Genomic DNA, 16,645 nt, shown 5'->3' on the forward strand with positions numbered 1-16,645 from the left:
ATACATAAGGCAAATGCTAACAGCCATAAAAGGGGAAATCAACAGTAACACAATAATAGTAGGGGACTTTAACACTCCACTTACACCAATGGACAGATCATCCAAACAGGAAATAAATAAGGAAACACAAGCTTTAAATGACGCAGTAGACAAGATAGATTCAATTGTTATTTATAGGGCATTCCACCTGAAAGTGGTGGAATACACTTGCTTCTCAAGTGCACACAGAACATTCTCCAGGATAGATCACATCTTAGGTCACAAATCAAGCCTTGGAAAATTTAAGAAAGTTGAAATTGTATCAAGCATCTTTTCTGACCACAACGCTATGAGATTGGAAATTAATTACAGAAAAATAAGCTGTAAAAAAACACAAATACATAGAGGCCAAAAGTGCACTACTAAATAACCAAGAGATCACTGAAGAAATCAAAGAAGAAATTAAAAAAAATACATAGAAACAGATGACAACAAAAACACTATTCAATTTTAAGGAAGATCCTTTCCCCAGACTATGTTAAGTGTATTATTTATGGGTCATGGGCAAAGTCTCTTTGAGAGAGGAGTGGTTTGCAAGTTGTCCCCCCTTTCTGCCCATTTCCTCAGTATGCTCACTTCTTTTCCCAAATCAGATGTTACAGATGTGTTAACACCACATAGGTAATAAAGCATTTGAGATGAGTTCAGAATCTGTTAGTCACTATGACAAGTAGGGTTTTTCTCAAGGGTAGTTTCAGCTTTTACCCATGTAAATTTCATTCATTGTATTAAAGACTTTAGCATTTGAGAAAGTTTTTTTAAACTTTGAAATTCTTGTTTATCAATTGTAAAGAATAAATTTATCTAGATTTCATTCTTTCCTAAGAAAGAAACTGACTCACACAGATACTTTAGCTCATTTTTTGCTATTCATTCATGACTTTTTTTTTCTTATTTGATTCTCCTTATGTATAACTTGTTTTTTAAAACTAGATGACAGAAAACAATAAGAAAACAAAACTACCCGAAAGGAAGATAATGAAACTAAAGTAAAACTCATTCTTGCAGAATTTTAGTAGGTGTTAACTGTGACTAAAAATATGGTAGAAAATGTTTTCCAGCTCTTCTAGGCCTTTGTGAATTGTTGGTGTCTCACTGTTAAAGTGGATTGTCCATCTTTTGTGATGGAAAGGTTTTAAAGAAAATTTGTTAAAATCTTCACTGGATAAATCACTTTCAGAGATAATGTGTTGTGCTTGACTAGTTGATCAGTTACCAGCTTTGCTTGTTGATATTCCAGGAGTTAAGATGACTTGCCTGAAGGGATGTACCCCTAAGGTGTGTGGAAATAGCTGGGTGACAGGAAAAGGGTGACTAATTTGGGGGTGATTTTAGCCAGCAAATGTTTTTTGAGCATTGACTATGTATGGCCACAGAGTTCAAATTCTATTGTAAGAAATGCCAGAGAACTTTCTTTTTAAAAAGCCTGCTTATTTTTAATTACTGACAGTAGTTTAAAATAAGTAGGCTATTGGCTGGCATATAGTAATATTTAATCTCAATTAAATTTACTTAATTTAAGGTGTTAAATTTACTTAATTAAATATTTACTTAATTTAAGGTGTTTTTTTTTTTAAAGATTTTTGTAGGGAACTCTTCTGATAGATGGTTTAATTTTGTATGTAAGAAAATGTCTTTATAGTCTACCAGAGGCTTGCCATATTACTTTCTTTGGATAAACTAATTTTGTTTCCCATGGCATGTTATCCAGAGCACTGATCCTATAGGATACACTTTGAGAAACAAAAAAGTAATTTGGTGACTTATCAAGTTGGGATACTGTGTATTCACTGAAAGGAAAATCACACGTGTGTTAGCACTTCAAAGTTTTGGAAGTCCTACACAGAAGGGACCTTTTGAACTCTGTTTTGAAACCAATGGTTCTAAATTTGATTACAGAGAATTTTAAAAAATGTATATAATGCATATTAACATCTTTGGAAAATTAGTATTCTATGGCCATACTTAGAACAAAGTTGTGTAGAAGATTTTTTTCAGAGTAAAATCTTGAATCTCCCTGTCCCCCTACGTACCCTTGCTGATAGAATATCCTGTTATAGTGATAAGTAGGTCATTCAATATTCTGGTCTATTTCTTGCAAATCCAGCATTTGTGGATTTGTGATTTCTTTTTAACAACCTTTTTGAGACACAGTATGTTGTACAGTAAGTCCCCTACTTATTAATGAGTTCCATTCTGAGAGCGTGTTCATAAGTCCAATTTGTTTGTAAGTCCAACAAAGTTAGCCTACATACCCAACTAACACAATCGGCTATATAGTACTGTACTGTAATAGGTTTATAATACTTTTCACACAAATAATATGTAAGAAACAAACACACACAAAATATAAAGAAAACATTTAAAATCTTACAGTACAGCACCTTGAAAAGTACAACAGCTGGCATACAGGGGCTGGCATCGAGTGAACAGGCAAGAAGAGTTACTGACTGGAGGAGATCCTGGGCTTGAAATATAGATACTGTACTACCGTACTCTATACAATACTGTACAGTAAAGTACACAAAATCACAACCAGTTGTAGAGTATGCACACATGTGACAATGTACGCCAGACATGTGAACTAACTTACTTGACTGGACATGCAAACACACATTCGTATCTTTGAAAGCTCTCATCTTGAAGGTTCGTGTGTAGGGGACTTACTGTACTGGTTAAGTGAATGGATTCTAGAATCAGGTTGGAGAACGAGAGTTTAAATCCTGGCATTGTTATTTATCCTTGTGCAATTTATTTGACCTTCATGTGCCTCAGTTTTCCCATCATAAAATGGGAACAATAATAGTACCAATCTCATAGAGTTATTGTGAGAATTAGATCTAAGATGCTTTTAGACAATGCCTGGCACGTGGTAAGTGGTTAATAAGTGTTACTTGTTAAATACAGCATGATTAGAGTATGCAAATAGCTTTATTAATAACGTAACTAGAAAGATTTAGAGACTGTAACAGTCTAAAGCATCTAGTTTAGTGGTTGGCACTGGCCCACTGCCTGTTTTTATAAATAAAATTTTATTGGAACATAGCCATGCCCATTTGTTTACATATTATCTATGGCTGCTTTCATGCTGCAGCAGCAGAGTTGAGTAGTTGCAAAAGAGACTGTATGGGCTGCAAAGCCTAAAATATTTACACTGTGGTCTTTTATGGAAAAAGTTTGCCAGCCTTTGATCTAGATGCAATAGATGCTTTATGCTGGCACATTTTAAGTACTAATGTGTGTCTGCTCTTATACTATTCACTGAACAAATATTTAATAGGCTTCTGTATACTTAAGACTATATATGGAAAATTTGAAGGAAAATGTATAAAAGGTTAAAGATGAAAATAATCATTCATATTTCCATTCCAGAGATAGCCATTGACGTTCATCATATTTATTTTCTGCCTTTTCCCTCTCTGCAGATAGAGTTACATATAGCTTGAAATAATCTTTGTTTATATTTGGCCTTATTTGTTTAATACTATTTGGTGACCCACTTGATATCAAAAGTATATTTCTGCTTCAATGAAAAAGTTTTGTTAGTGTTTCTAATGACTTTCATGAAATGTACACACCATAATTTACTTAAATGTACCCTATTGTTGGAGATTAATTTGTTGCAAACTTTGTGCAAATGTAGATGACATTGGGATCAACATCTTAGAGCATGAACCTTTGGTTTGACTTACCTCTTTAAGATAGAGTTCTAGGTGTGGAGTTACAGGAATAAAGGATAATCAATATTTTCTGATCGCTGTTGTGACAAAATCATTTTCTTAAGGAAACCGGATTAGTAACCATAGGTTAATTGAGTTTTTTCTTAATATCTTTAGGAAAAAGTAGATTTTCAACATGCTCATGGGTTACAAGAATTGGAATTTATTCGAGGACATTCTGATACAGAAGCAGCGAGACTGTGTGTGGACCAATGGTTAAAAATGCCAGGTAGGTATTCTTTAGAGATCAGAGTGGAACATAAGATTACCAAGCTTCCCTAAAGCCTTAAAACATTGTGTCTGTTTTATTCAGTTGCTAATAAGTACATAAAGTATTGAAATTTAGTTCAGTAATACTTAACAGAAGACCTACTTTACCAATTGTCTTCCTACTTTGGCAAAAGTGTATTTTGAGTATAAGTAATCCTTGAGCTGATCATTTATTCATTCATATGTCTTCTAGTTATTACCCTCTATGGGAGGGCGTGTAACAGGTTACTTGAGGTCAGGCTTCTCTAAGGAAGTGGAATTTAAACTGAGATGGAAAGGATTAGCATTTACTTTTTTATTTGTCAGTGCAGCCTGTGTAGATATTTTGTTAAGGAAATGTCCATGTGGGAGGCTTATCAAAAGCAGTGGGTAGCTTCTTCATTGCTAACTCTTTGCAGACCTGAAATTCTTGGAAGAGTCACTGTGCAGTGTTTTCCTCCTACCAGATAATTTGGTAGAATTTTTAAGAGCCACCATGGCAACTTTTCTAGCTTGTCTTGTAGAAGACCCACTGAGCCCTTAAAGGCTTGGGATATCCACAGAAACCTTAGCTGTGGATTCAATCCAGCAGAAAGTTTAATTACAAAAAGTCTTAGAAATATCTATGTATGCAGTGCTCAACTTTGAACCTAGGTATCTTATTCTGTAGTTTTCAGAGGGCTTTTCTTTGAATAGAATCAAATTGCAACTTTTAAAATAATTCCAATAATTTGTAGATATTTTAACACCTGGCCACTCCCTGAAACTGTATTTTCTTCTTATCTCCCAATGTGTTTGTGCCTGGCAAACTCCCACCTTGCCCCATCCTCCTTTTTAAATACCCTTTCCTCTTTTTTTCTTCTTAATTGCCTGTGGGGTTAGCCCTACAGATAACATTCAATACTAGAGGTTGCTAGGTTTATTTAGTCGGCATAAGTTTGGTTGTTCAGCTGTCTTTGATCCCACAGTGCTTTATTCATTTCTCTCAAATAGTTTCTACCCTGTTATGTTGCATTGATAATTTTACCAGATTTATATGCTCCGTGGGGACAGAGACTAAGGCTTATTAATCCGTTTTAGTGTCAGTGCCTAAAAAGAAGGCTCAGCATAGAGATGTCCAATAAGTGTTGGTTGAATATTATACAAGAGTGGGCTGTAGGATTTGCATATGAACACAGAAAAGAAGCCTAGAACTCGGGTACCAAATGTGACTGTCATTCAACTAAAGAAAAGAATTGTTTGGCATTCCAGACCTACTTTAGAAAAAATACTTAGAAATTATGGTCCTTAGCTGCATCAGAATCACCTGGGAGTCTTAAATACACGTATCTGGGCCTCACCACTAGAGATAATTCTAGGGCATCTGTAGATTTGGGAAGATTCCTATGTGATTTTGGTAGGAAAATGGGCTAGAACTACAAGGCTCAATCTACAAGATCTCTTGTAAAAATCGTTCATCTCATGTGAATCTAACACTTACAAGTCTTGTCTAGAATGATTGCTGGGCCAGTAATATGTCCCTTTAGGCCTAATCCCTGGCCTCCAGATTGTCAGAATATTTTAATTCATTGTAAATTGAATTCATGAGCATCTGTTTATATATTTCTGGGAACTAATGAGTCACTTAGCTGTGTCTTTAGGATTCTTTGCAAGATGTGATATTGTATCAGTATATCACTTCAGGTGACATCTGGTTCATTGGTGGCTGATAAGCTTGTGCCTTGAGTTAAGGTCTTTAGTTATGCTCTTTTTATGTGATGGTTTTATCTTTTTACTTGGTCCCTGCCACTCCGTAACACTGAAGTCTGGGGTCTTTTGCTAGCACAGCTGCCTTAGCATTGGGCTATACTTGGTGTGGTGCAGTTCCATACATGGGCTTCAGAGAATGCTGAGATCTTTGAGGAGAGGAGAGCTGGGGAGAATAGAGATGGCATTGTTCTCGTCAAATTATAAAAAGTGAGATTCTGCTTCTCAATAGCATTAAGGGACTTGTTCAATCTGTTCCAAAGTATCCAACCATTATAATTCAGTTCTTTGATTAGAAGTAGTTTGAATACTTTATAATTACTCAAACTGGAAATCCATCTTTTATAGACTTTTATAGTTAGGCCAGTTTCCACACATTTGATTACTTAGTAATTTAAAAACAACACTGTACTATTTAAGGGAAAGAGCTGTTTAAATCTCTCTGTATTTTGCCTTTCCATAGATAAAGCTTATTTTCTTTCCGGCTTGTTTTCTCCACTTTGATTTTTATCCAGAACCTCTGTTTGGCTAAATAAAGGTTTTAATAGGCAACACCTGGAATGTGGATGGACAGGAAATAAAAATTATTATAATTCTGACTGCATTAAAAAATTAAAGATAAAAAAGTATATTGTTGTTAATGCCTCTTTTAATATGATTAATGCTATGTTAGTCGTTGTTTATTGGTAGAACACATTTATAAGCATTTTGGCAGCATTTAATAGAGGCATTTCCCCCATTAACAGCAGAAAAGCATGGAAACTTTCAACATATATAACCATTTGGGGATCTTAACTAGATGATGTTAAAGGAATAACATTTATTCTAGTTAAATGCTTAGGGGCTTCGTAGAAATTGCCATAAAGATAAATACGCAGCTTTTTGTTGTATGAAATATTTAAGGTATTTGAGTGAAACAATTTATAAGAAATAATAGTAAAAGATAATAACCAAACTATCTAGAGTATATATTAGAATCCTCCTGGCAGTTTTTACAATTCTTTGTTTATACAGCATAACTCTAAATTTTTCATTGTGTAACATGTATTGGGAGTTTGCCTGGGAAGAAAATTTGGCTAAGTCTAGAAAGTTATGTGACTGTTAAGACCAAGATTATAAAGAAAGAAAAGGGATGAAGAATGGACCAGGATAAAGGGATAATTAAGGCATTCTCCTTGTCTCTCTGTCCTCTTCACTCCTTCCCACCCTCCCAGTTGCATTGTTTGACATAATGTTCATAGAACCCAGATCCTCTATAATATAACTAAACCTTACGATGTGTTTAAGATAGTTAAAAGAGAAAATAAGAATTAGAAGAAAAAATCTTTGCCAACTTGCATAAATGAAAAGAAGGGAGGCAGGAATAGGGGTTCTGTAGAGCAACTGGTTTTCTAATATATTCCATCTTTGATGTTTCCTGGCTGTTGAACTTAAGGGAACTGTTTTTTTCCTCAGATAATGTTACTTGAGGATGTTAACGGCTTCCCTTGTCCCAAATAGCTATTTACTTGTAGGTTGTTGTACCTTTTATAAGAAAGTTTGTAAACACCTAATTACAAGTAGGATCACCCAGTTGATGCTGCACATGTTTTTCATTGTTTTTTCATGATTCTGATTACCAGTCCAAAGGACAAGTATCTGAAATAGAAACTTAAGAATTTATATTCCAATGATGCAGGACTCAAAACAGGCACAATTAATTCTGGAACAAAAGGTTCGTTCCGAAGAGGAGGCCAAATACGAGTGTCTGGGAAGCCAATTTCATGTCCCATAATGCACTGTAACAAGCAGTTCGATAATGGGCACCTTCTCTTAGGACATTTGAAAAGGTAAGTGTGATATTCAGAATAGTGGATGCTGAAGATGAAATGAAAGCGTGATGCACCTCTGCCATTGTGATTATAGCTTTATATTCCAAACTCATTGTTCTGTGCTATTATGATATAATTTTTTCTAATGTACATTTCTTAGCCTTCCTAGAATGCTTGAAATCAGATTATTTTAGTGATATTCAATCCTAATATGTCTCATAAAATTCTGACCAGACTTTTTGCATTGATATGCATTTGGATCAGTTTTAGAGAAATGCAGTCCATTAGAAAATCCAGCATTTAGTAAATTTGAAGAGACACAAAGCACTTAACAGATATTTGGGCTAGCCTAAAGAAAGCTAGTATGGCATTACAAAATAAATGCTAAAGGCAAACCAAATGTACCAAAGTTAACAATAAATATTCTATTTATGAAATCCATCTTATTAATTTACTGAATTTTTGAATAGTAGAGCTTGAGAAAGTAAATATCAAGGGAAGGCAATATTAAAAGCATTAAATAGTCTTATCTTCAGTCTCCCCTTCTCATAGTTTAAAGATGGGAATTGAGAGTTTGGAGCTCTAAGCCTTCTCTTTTCCAGATGTCTCACCCTACTTACGCCTTACCTTACTCTTAGAGCCTTCTGGAGGGGCTTCAGCATTCTACAGATAACTGTATTCTAAGTATTTTTAAAAAGTCTCTGAGGCAGTTTTAAATGACACAAATTTGTTAAATGGTTAAAATGACATTTTAAAAGGATTAAAAGCCATTTTTAGGAAATAGGTGTGAGCCAGAAATCTTGACATGAGATTATTATTCCAGTGGTTCATTTACAATTATTTGTGAGTTTTATGGTAAATAAAGCAGGAAGGAACAGATGATGGCTGTACAGTTTTCAAACTGGAAGTTTACCAGTTTGGCAAGACATGCTTAAATCCATTTTATTGGATCTTGAGTACTTTTATGAAACATAAAGCTGTTGGTCACTGTTTGAAGAGATTGCATGGCATATGGGAACCACTTGATATTTCTTGAATATAAAGAACCTTAATATTTCAGTAGAAAAAGTGTAAAGTCCTGAATGTGTGTGTGTGTCTAGCTTAACAAATGAAGCAACATAGTTCTGCCCCTAGAATGTCAGATTTTCTAATGTTACCTCTCTTTTGCTGAGTAGGTTTGATCACTCTCCATGTGATCCAACAATTACACTGCATGGACCTTTCATCAGTTCTTTTGCTTGTGTAGTATGTTATAAAAATTTTGTTACTCAACAACAATATAGGGATCACCTTTTTGCTAAGGTAAGAGCATATCCTAAGCTAAGAGTAGGTATTCTTTTTCTAGAGAACCGTGGAATGGGATATAGGTGTTTTCTTGCTGTTCTTAAGGTTGCATTCAACAGTGATGCACATAAAGATCAAAATTATGATTGTCTATGGGGAATAAAATTACTTGGAACATTAAGTTATCATGGGCAGGTAACCCTGATAGCTGAAAGCCAGCAGTCTTAAAGAATATCATTTTTATGGAGTTGCTCTATGAAAATAACTTACTTTGTTCAAGATGTTCTGTGAGTTAGTCACATGATAACCAGAACATTATTCTTAAGTGTGCTGCCGTTCACTGCTGGTTGAATTGTTGGAGCCACGTAGTAAATAATGATTCCTTTATTAATGCTGGTATTAAGAAATAGATCTGGTATTTAAAAGGCTGGTATTTAACACCCACATTAAGTGTTAAATCTCAAGGGATATAAGATTGATTCATGATATTAGCAAATTCAATGTAATGAAGAACTCTGTAATAAGTGTTTCCCACACTTGATATTAGATATCTCACTAGTTAAAATTACAAAATGTTAATTGTGCAATATGTTCACTGTGGAAAAATTTTAAAATACTAACAAAAGGAAAATAAGAAATCACTTTTTAAAAAAATTTATTGAAGTATAGTTGATTTACAATGTTGTGTTAATTTCTGCTGTACAGCAAAGTGATTTAGTTATACATAAATATACATTCTTTTTTATATTCTTTTCCATTGTGGTTTATCATAGGATACTGAATATAGTTCCCTGTGCTATACAATAGGACCTTGTTGTTTATCCATTCTATATATAATAGTTTGCCTCTGCTAACCCCAAACTCCCAGTCCTTTCCTCCTCCATTTCCCCTCCCCCTTGGCAACCACAAGTCTACTGTCTGTGTCTGTGATTCTGTTTCTGTTTTGTAGATGTGTTAATTTCTGTTGTATTTTGGATTCCACATATAAGTGATATCATATGGTATTTTTCTTTCTTTTAAGAAATCGCTCTTAATTTCACTTATAGAGATAAGCATTGTTAACATTTTTATGTATATATTTCTGCTTTTTCTTCCTATGTAAATATTTTTACATAGGATAAAGTATGTAAATTTTTTCATAATTAAGAAAAGCAGTGTGTTGTAAACATAAATGTTTAAATATATGTTGAATCAGTATGTACATTTAAAATCAATGAATGGCATTCTGTATGAATATATTATAGTTCATTTAATTTCCTATTAGATGTATTAATTGTTTACATTTTTCTGTTATTAAAAACAATAACACATTAAATATCCTTGTAGCTAGAAACCTGTGAGATCCATACATGATGTATTTGCTGAGTAAATATTAGGTTTTGAAGTAGTAAAATGCTAATGTCCAGAGAGAACTAGGGTTTTTCTTTAAACCATGTTTTCAGAATTTGCTAATCTCTAGCCCTATACTTGAAAATTCATGTGGGTAGTAACTTGGATTCTGTAGAGGTTCACACAGAAAATGAAGACTTGCACTCCCAGGTGTCTCTGGTTGAGTTCTGTGGTTGACTGACCCCTGTTCTGGTGCTGGAGAGTGTTCCCAGGATAGATGCGCCTATTAACGCTGAGTTCGTTGTATACTTAGTCATTAGTTTTGGGGAGCCTGTGTCTTGTTCAACCCTGATGAGTCACCGTAGTACGAGAGGAATCCATGTGCTCTAGAATGAATAAGCTGCAATGGTACATCATTAGGTGAAATAGGAGTTCAGGGGAAGGGGAGAGGAGTAGCAGAAGAAGCTGACAGAGCACTGCAGAGGAGAAGTGGTCCTCCAGGCTTGGGTTTGGATAGATGGAAAGGACAAGTGGTGTAATCACAGGAAGGTTTGAACAAGAGCCTACACAGAGTAGCAAATATGGGAATAGGTAGAGTGCAGAGAGCAGGTGACATAGCAGGCCTGAGACTTCTGTCCTTAGACGGACTTGCTTGCAAGGTTGGCACTGGGCTGTTGTCTAGGAACTTAGATTTGGCGGGTCCCTATGAATCTCTGATGAGTGGCCCTTTGTGTGTGAACTGTTGGTGCAGACAGTGTGGTTTATGCCGAACACCTAATTTCCTTGTGGAAATTAGGTGTGTCTGTGTGTCTCCGCTGGGAGAGGACCCTTGGAATCTTACACCTGGTTTCCTCTGGACCTTGCCCAGTGTGCTTTTCCCCCTTTGTATCCTTTTGCTGTAATAAATCATAGTCATGAGTACAACTGTACACCAAGTCCTGTGAGTCCTAGCCAACCACCAAGCCTGGGGATGGACCTGGGGACTCCCAACACAAGTACAATAATAACTTGACTATAAAGGCACAAAATTTAAACTTGATATTGGCAAGATACTGGCACTATCACAGGACGTGACATGATGAAAATAATTGTTATATCTTCAGAGCTAGAGGGACTTTAAATTCTAGAACCAAATTCCTTCTCCTTTTTTAGGGACACCAAAGAGATGGGTGGTATTAGAATGGCACCAGTGTTCAGGGTGGATTCAAAGATGTGGACAAGGAGACCAGTTTAGGTGACTTCAGCAGTAACTTAGCTTTGAGATGAGAAAAGAGTTTACTTAGGTAATGACATTTAAAATAAAGACCTTAAAGTGGATCCAAAAGACACATTAAAGAAAGAAATGATAGGGCTGTCTAGTGCCCTGACACAGGTTTGGGGAGAGAAAGGAAAAGGGTGCAACTACATTCCATAGTTTTTTAGTGTTTGCAGTGGGTCACTAGTATTCCACCTTTTTCAGAACTGGAGTTCTTTCAGGGCATGTTTTTCTATTCCATGCTGTAAGCATATTCATCTTTTTTCTTCAGTAAATCTGAATAGATATTTTAACCTTAAAATTAATTAATACTCTCATTTGTGTTTTCCCAAATTTCATTAATTTGTTTCCTTTTTTTTCTGGGAATCACTCATCCTATGCTGTTTTGCCCTCCCTTTTGCCGTCTCTCTGGGAAGTAAATTTATGATATTCAGCCTTCTGGGAAGCAATCTGGTAAAACAGAGCAAAGGCTTTGGTGTCAGACAGACCTGGATTCCAGTTACTTTTATTAGCTATGTGTTCTCACCAAGTTACAGCACATCTGTGAGCTTGGTTCTTCATCTCTAAAGTGGAATTGTTATACTTACATACAAGATTGTTGAGAGAAAACATAATACAATATAAAGCACTTATGGCCTGACATATAGTTTTTAATAAAAGCTCCTATTGCTTATTCTTTGGCGTGTCTGTCACAAGGACTCGGAAGGAACCAGTCATTACGTATCTTAAATGAGCCAGAAGAGGTCGCTAGAAGATTGCATGCCTGTGAATTCTGTTTCATAAAGATGACGTTCTTCAATGAAATTGTGAAACTGTCCACAATTTGCATTGTTTGCCTTGCTGCCCTTCCGTTTTCTTTTTATCTCCAGTTTCTTCTGTCTAGACTCATGCCTCTCAAACTTCAAAGTGCACACAAATCACTTGGGAATCTTGTTAAAATGCAGGTTCTGACTCAGTAGATCTGATGTGGGGCCTTAGATTCAAGATTTCTAACAAGCTTCTAGGTGATGGCAGTGCTGCTGGTCTTTGAGTCATACTTTGAGTAGCAAGTGTCTAGTGTTTTCTGACATTCAAGCTATCCAGGGACTTCCCTTGTGGTCCAGCAGTTAAGACTCCGTGCTTCCACTGCAGGGGGCATGGGTTCAATCCCTAGTCAGATCACACATGCCTCGCAGGATGACCAAAAAAAAAAAAGACTGTCCAGTGGGTCTGTCACTGCGTAACTTCCTGCTTTTCTCCCTTTTGGTGCCGGTGGGGATGGTGGAGGATGTATCGTAAGCCCCAGGGTGCCTCATTGTCACTTGTCGGTCTCGGTGGGCATTACAACTCTCTCTCATTCTGTTCCTAGGGCCATTCTGTCATTGAAGGTGACTCTTCCCCCTCCCCAGCCTGAGGCAACTAGTACACTACTTTCTGTCTCTGTGGGTTTTGCCTTTTCCAGACATTTCATTAAATGGAATCCTACAATATGTGGCCTTCTGTGACAAGATTCTTTCACTTACCGTGATGTTTTCAAGGCTTATCCATGTTGTGACATATGTCAGTACTTCATCCTTTTTATTGCCAAGTAATATTCCATTGTATGGACGTATGCCACTTTCTGTTTATCAGTTCAGTTGGTGGACACTTGGGTTGTTTTCACTTTTTGACTGTTGTGAATAATGCTGATATAAACAAATGTACAAGTCTTTGTGTGGTCATACTTTTTCACTTCTCTAATGAGTTAATTGTTGGGCCACATGGTTATCATCTTTAAGTTTTTGAAGAACTGCCAAATTGTTACCCATCACAGTGTACCAGCTTACTTTCCCACCAACAATGTTCCAGTTTCTTCACATCCTTGCCAACACTTATTATCTGTCTTTTAAAATAGCCATCCTAGTGGGTACCTATGAAGTGGTATCTTATTATGGTTATACTTTTTTTAATGTATACATATTTGTATGGTGTGTTTTGATTTAATATAACTGGAAATATAATGGTAAAAAGGAATTGAGTACTTCCCAGATACCCTATTTCCCATTCCTTCCCCTGGTTTGTAGAAGTTATTTGCAAATATGCTATACTTTTGCAATAGGTATATTCCAATAAAATTTTATGTAGAATCACAGTTTTTGTTCTATTGAGCAAACAGTTTAAACAAGCTTATTTTGAATCCACTTATAACTCACAGTTGAACTAAAGCTTATTAGAGTTCTTCAGGTAGGGGTCATTTGTACAAATTGGTTGGTAGTAAATGCTTTTAGTGCTCTTATTTGGAACCTTCTAATTGGAATGCAAAGTGTCATACTGGGTGTTATCTTCTGCATGGCTGTCACCAAAATAAAATAGGGTGAGGAGTAGTGGAAAGAGCACAGGATTTACCACCACAGCTATAAAGCTGGGTGTGAATGGTAGCTTTGTCTCTTCTGAGGGTACAACTTGGAGGGGAGTGATAATTTTGTTGACTTATGTAAACTTAAGTTTTCTTATTTGTAAATAATGAAAATAGTACTTCACGGGGTTATTGTAAGGATTAAGTGGAAAAGCACATTTGAACCGTAAGGTGGTGCTTGACATATACTCAGTATAAATGTAAATTTCCTATCACTCCTCCTGTTGCATTTCATAAGCAACTACACAAACTATTTTGATATCCCTAATGTTAATGATAGTAAATTTAAGAAGACACAATGCAACTTTTAAGGCTATTATTCTAAAGACCATTAACAAGAAGTTACATTATATTTATACACAGCACACATACAGTTATACATATACATATAAATATACACTTAAAAATATTTCCAATTTGGGGATAGAGGAGACTCTTAGCCAAGTTTGGAAACCTGGACCCTAGAAAAGACATACCTGTTTGTATCAGAATTTTAAGGTGACCATATACTAAATTAATAGATGTTTGATGAAGAATATTTGAAAAATAGAGGATGAGACAGAGTTAGTTTTGATAACAGAGAATGGATACAAGTTGACCAGAGGGGAAAAAGCAAAAACAATCAAAACATGAGGCTGGAATGGAATAAGCAATGCACAGAATTGTATGAATAAATGCTCACACTCACTAGTAGACAGGAAAGGCAAATTAACATAACACACATCTGTAAGACTGCAGACATGACAATAAGATCTGTAATAGCTATTGTGCCAGGCTCACTCAGTGCTAGGGAATCGGAATTTGTAGAGCCTTTTTGAGGAGCAGTTACACAATATCTTTTAATATTCAAATAATGAACCTTTTAACCCAATGCGGCCAATCTTGGTAATGAGAGAAAAGCACTATTTAATGAGGATATATAGTCAACAATATTTACAAAACCATTGTTTACAGTGGCAAAAAAAAAAAAAAAGCCTGGAAATGAATAGTTGACTAAATCTCAGTAGATCCACATCACACCATGGAGTAGTTTGTAGCCATTAAGAAGAATAAATTAGAGCGACACCAGTTGATTTTTAGGGATTTCCATTAGTTATTGTGGAATAAGAAAACTAAGAGGCAGAAGAATCTGTAAGATGACAATATTTGATAAAACAATGGCAATTCCCTCTGTGTATTTATTTTTGTATGGAGAAATTTATAGAAGAATACGTATTTGTAAACATAGGTTATATTGCAGAGTAGAGTGAACAAAGCAAAACATAAGAAAAAGTATATGTGATATGAAAACATTTATGCATTTATATAATATTGCATATAGATGTATATATAAAAAGAAAAATGTATAGAAAGCAAATGTATGTTTATTGTCATAGAAAGATGGTAATAATTTGTTTTTAAGGAAATAATTTAAAATTTCATATATGGGACCTCATTTATGACAAAAAAATCCACAGTTCACACTCAGGGAAGAAAAGTTTTCATGTTAAAAACTGATACAAAATATTCCAAATAAATAGGAAATTTTGAAAGTTGATTTAAGAAATTGAATATTGATTTTAGTTGTCTATAATAAAGCTTTGCCTTATATTTTAGGAAGCTGCAGATGATGGACATAAAAACAACCTTCTTCCTCAGATTATTCAGTGTTTTGCGTGTCCAAATTGCTTCCTTCTTTTTAGCAGCAAGGATGAGTGTTTGAAGCATATGTCTGGAAAGAATCATTTCCATCAGAGTTTTAAACTGGGTGGTATGTTAATACTCTCTTCCGCTGAAAATTATTAAACTACTTTAACCTTTGCTGATTTACCATACTTCTCAGATAATTCTTGAGGTAACTTATCTTCACATTAGTTTTGAGAACCATGAAAGCAAAAGGTTTTTATCTCATTTTTTATTTTTCAAAAAAGATTCTCATTATTTATTTGCACCTAAGAGTAAGGTTTACTTTGAGGAATGAAAAGAAACTTGGGAAGAAAACATTTATGCAGGATAATGTTTTTGTATATATCCATTGGGAAGTTGGGTATTTCTCTGCATTTAAGATTCAGATTTTAACTTGAGCATGAGTTCAGCATCCACTGCACTTAATTGAGGCTAGAAAACGACTTCTCTTAGATTTTTATCACATAAATAACCATCTTCTTTTACTTACGTCACCTGATGTTGAGAAAGGCAAAGGGGAGGAAGGCCGGGTCACTCTACTCAGATCTTTGCAAGTCATAGTTCATTTTGTCTTTCAGATGACAAGGGAATGGCACAGCCAATATCATTTCCATCTTTTGCAAAGAAACTTTTGATCTCTCTGTGCAAAGATGTTCCATTTCAAGTTAAGTGTGTGGCCTGCCACCAGACACTGCGTTCCCACATGGAGCTCACTGCCCATTTCAGGTTTGTAAGGGGCTAGTCTTGGGCTGTAAGATTCCCGCCCAATAAGCTCCACAACAGCCAGAGGACTCAACAAATACTTTTCTATTCCATGTTTCTCTCCTTCTAAAATGAGAGTGTATATTTGCCTGGACATTACCCAAACTTAGCATAATGAAAGAAGTGAGAGGTGTGAGAAAAGTGGATATATTGATGTTGCTGTGAACATAAAACAAGCTAACAGTTCTAAGTTCTGCATGTGCTGTTGAGGGTTGTGCCTGGAGGAGGAGAGGGTTATGATAGAACCTTGGCTTTGAGTCAACCAGCATGGAAAGTATCACAAACAAGAGAAAAATTACATGTCAGTGAAAGGCCAAATTTGTCAAACAATCAAGTATGCTTTTTTGTCTTTACAATGGAAATTATCAAGCACTATACAAAAGTAAGGAGAATCGTATAATGAACCCCAGTG

General features: G+C 35.4%; 1 protein-coding gene across 3 annotated transcripts in view; it reads left to right on the plus strand.

Moving 5' to 3' along the window:
* The window catches only part of LOC137232168 (E3 SUMO-protein ligase ZNF451), an 86,798-nt gene that overhangs the window by 33,859 nt on the left and 36,294 nt on the right, over positions 1-16,645 (plus strand). For all 3 annotated transcript variants that reach the window (XM_067753519.1, XM_067753517.1, XM_067753518.1), the window contains 5 exons: positions 3,876-3,987; positions 7,432-7,582; positions 8,740-8,866; positions 15,403-15,556; positions 16,050-16,197. In XM_067753519.1, coding sequence (XP_067609620.1) covers positions 3,876-3,987; positions 7,432-7,582; positions 8,740-8,866; positions 15,403-15,556; positions 16,050-16,197 — 692 coding nt within the window. The remainder of the gene's footprint in view (positions 1-3,875; positions 3,988-7,431; positions 7,583-8,739; positions 8,867-15,402; positions 15,557-16,049; positions 16,198-16,645) is intronic.

The sequence above is a fragment of the Pseudorca crassidens genome, chromosome 10 (genome assembly GCF_039906515.1).
Source record: "Pseudorca crassidens isolate mPseCra1 chromosome 10, mPseCra1.hap1, whole genome shotgun sequence".
Classification (NCBI taxonomy): Eukaryota; Metazoa; Chordata; class Mammalia; order Artiodactyla; family Delphinidae; genus Pseudorca; species Pseudorca crassidens.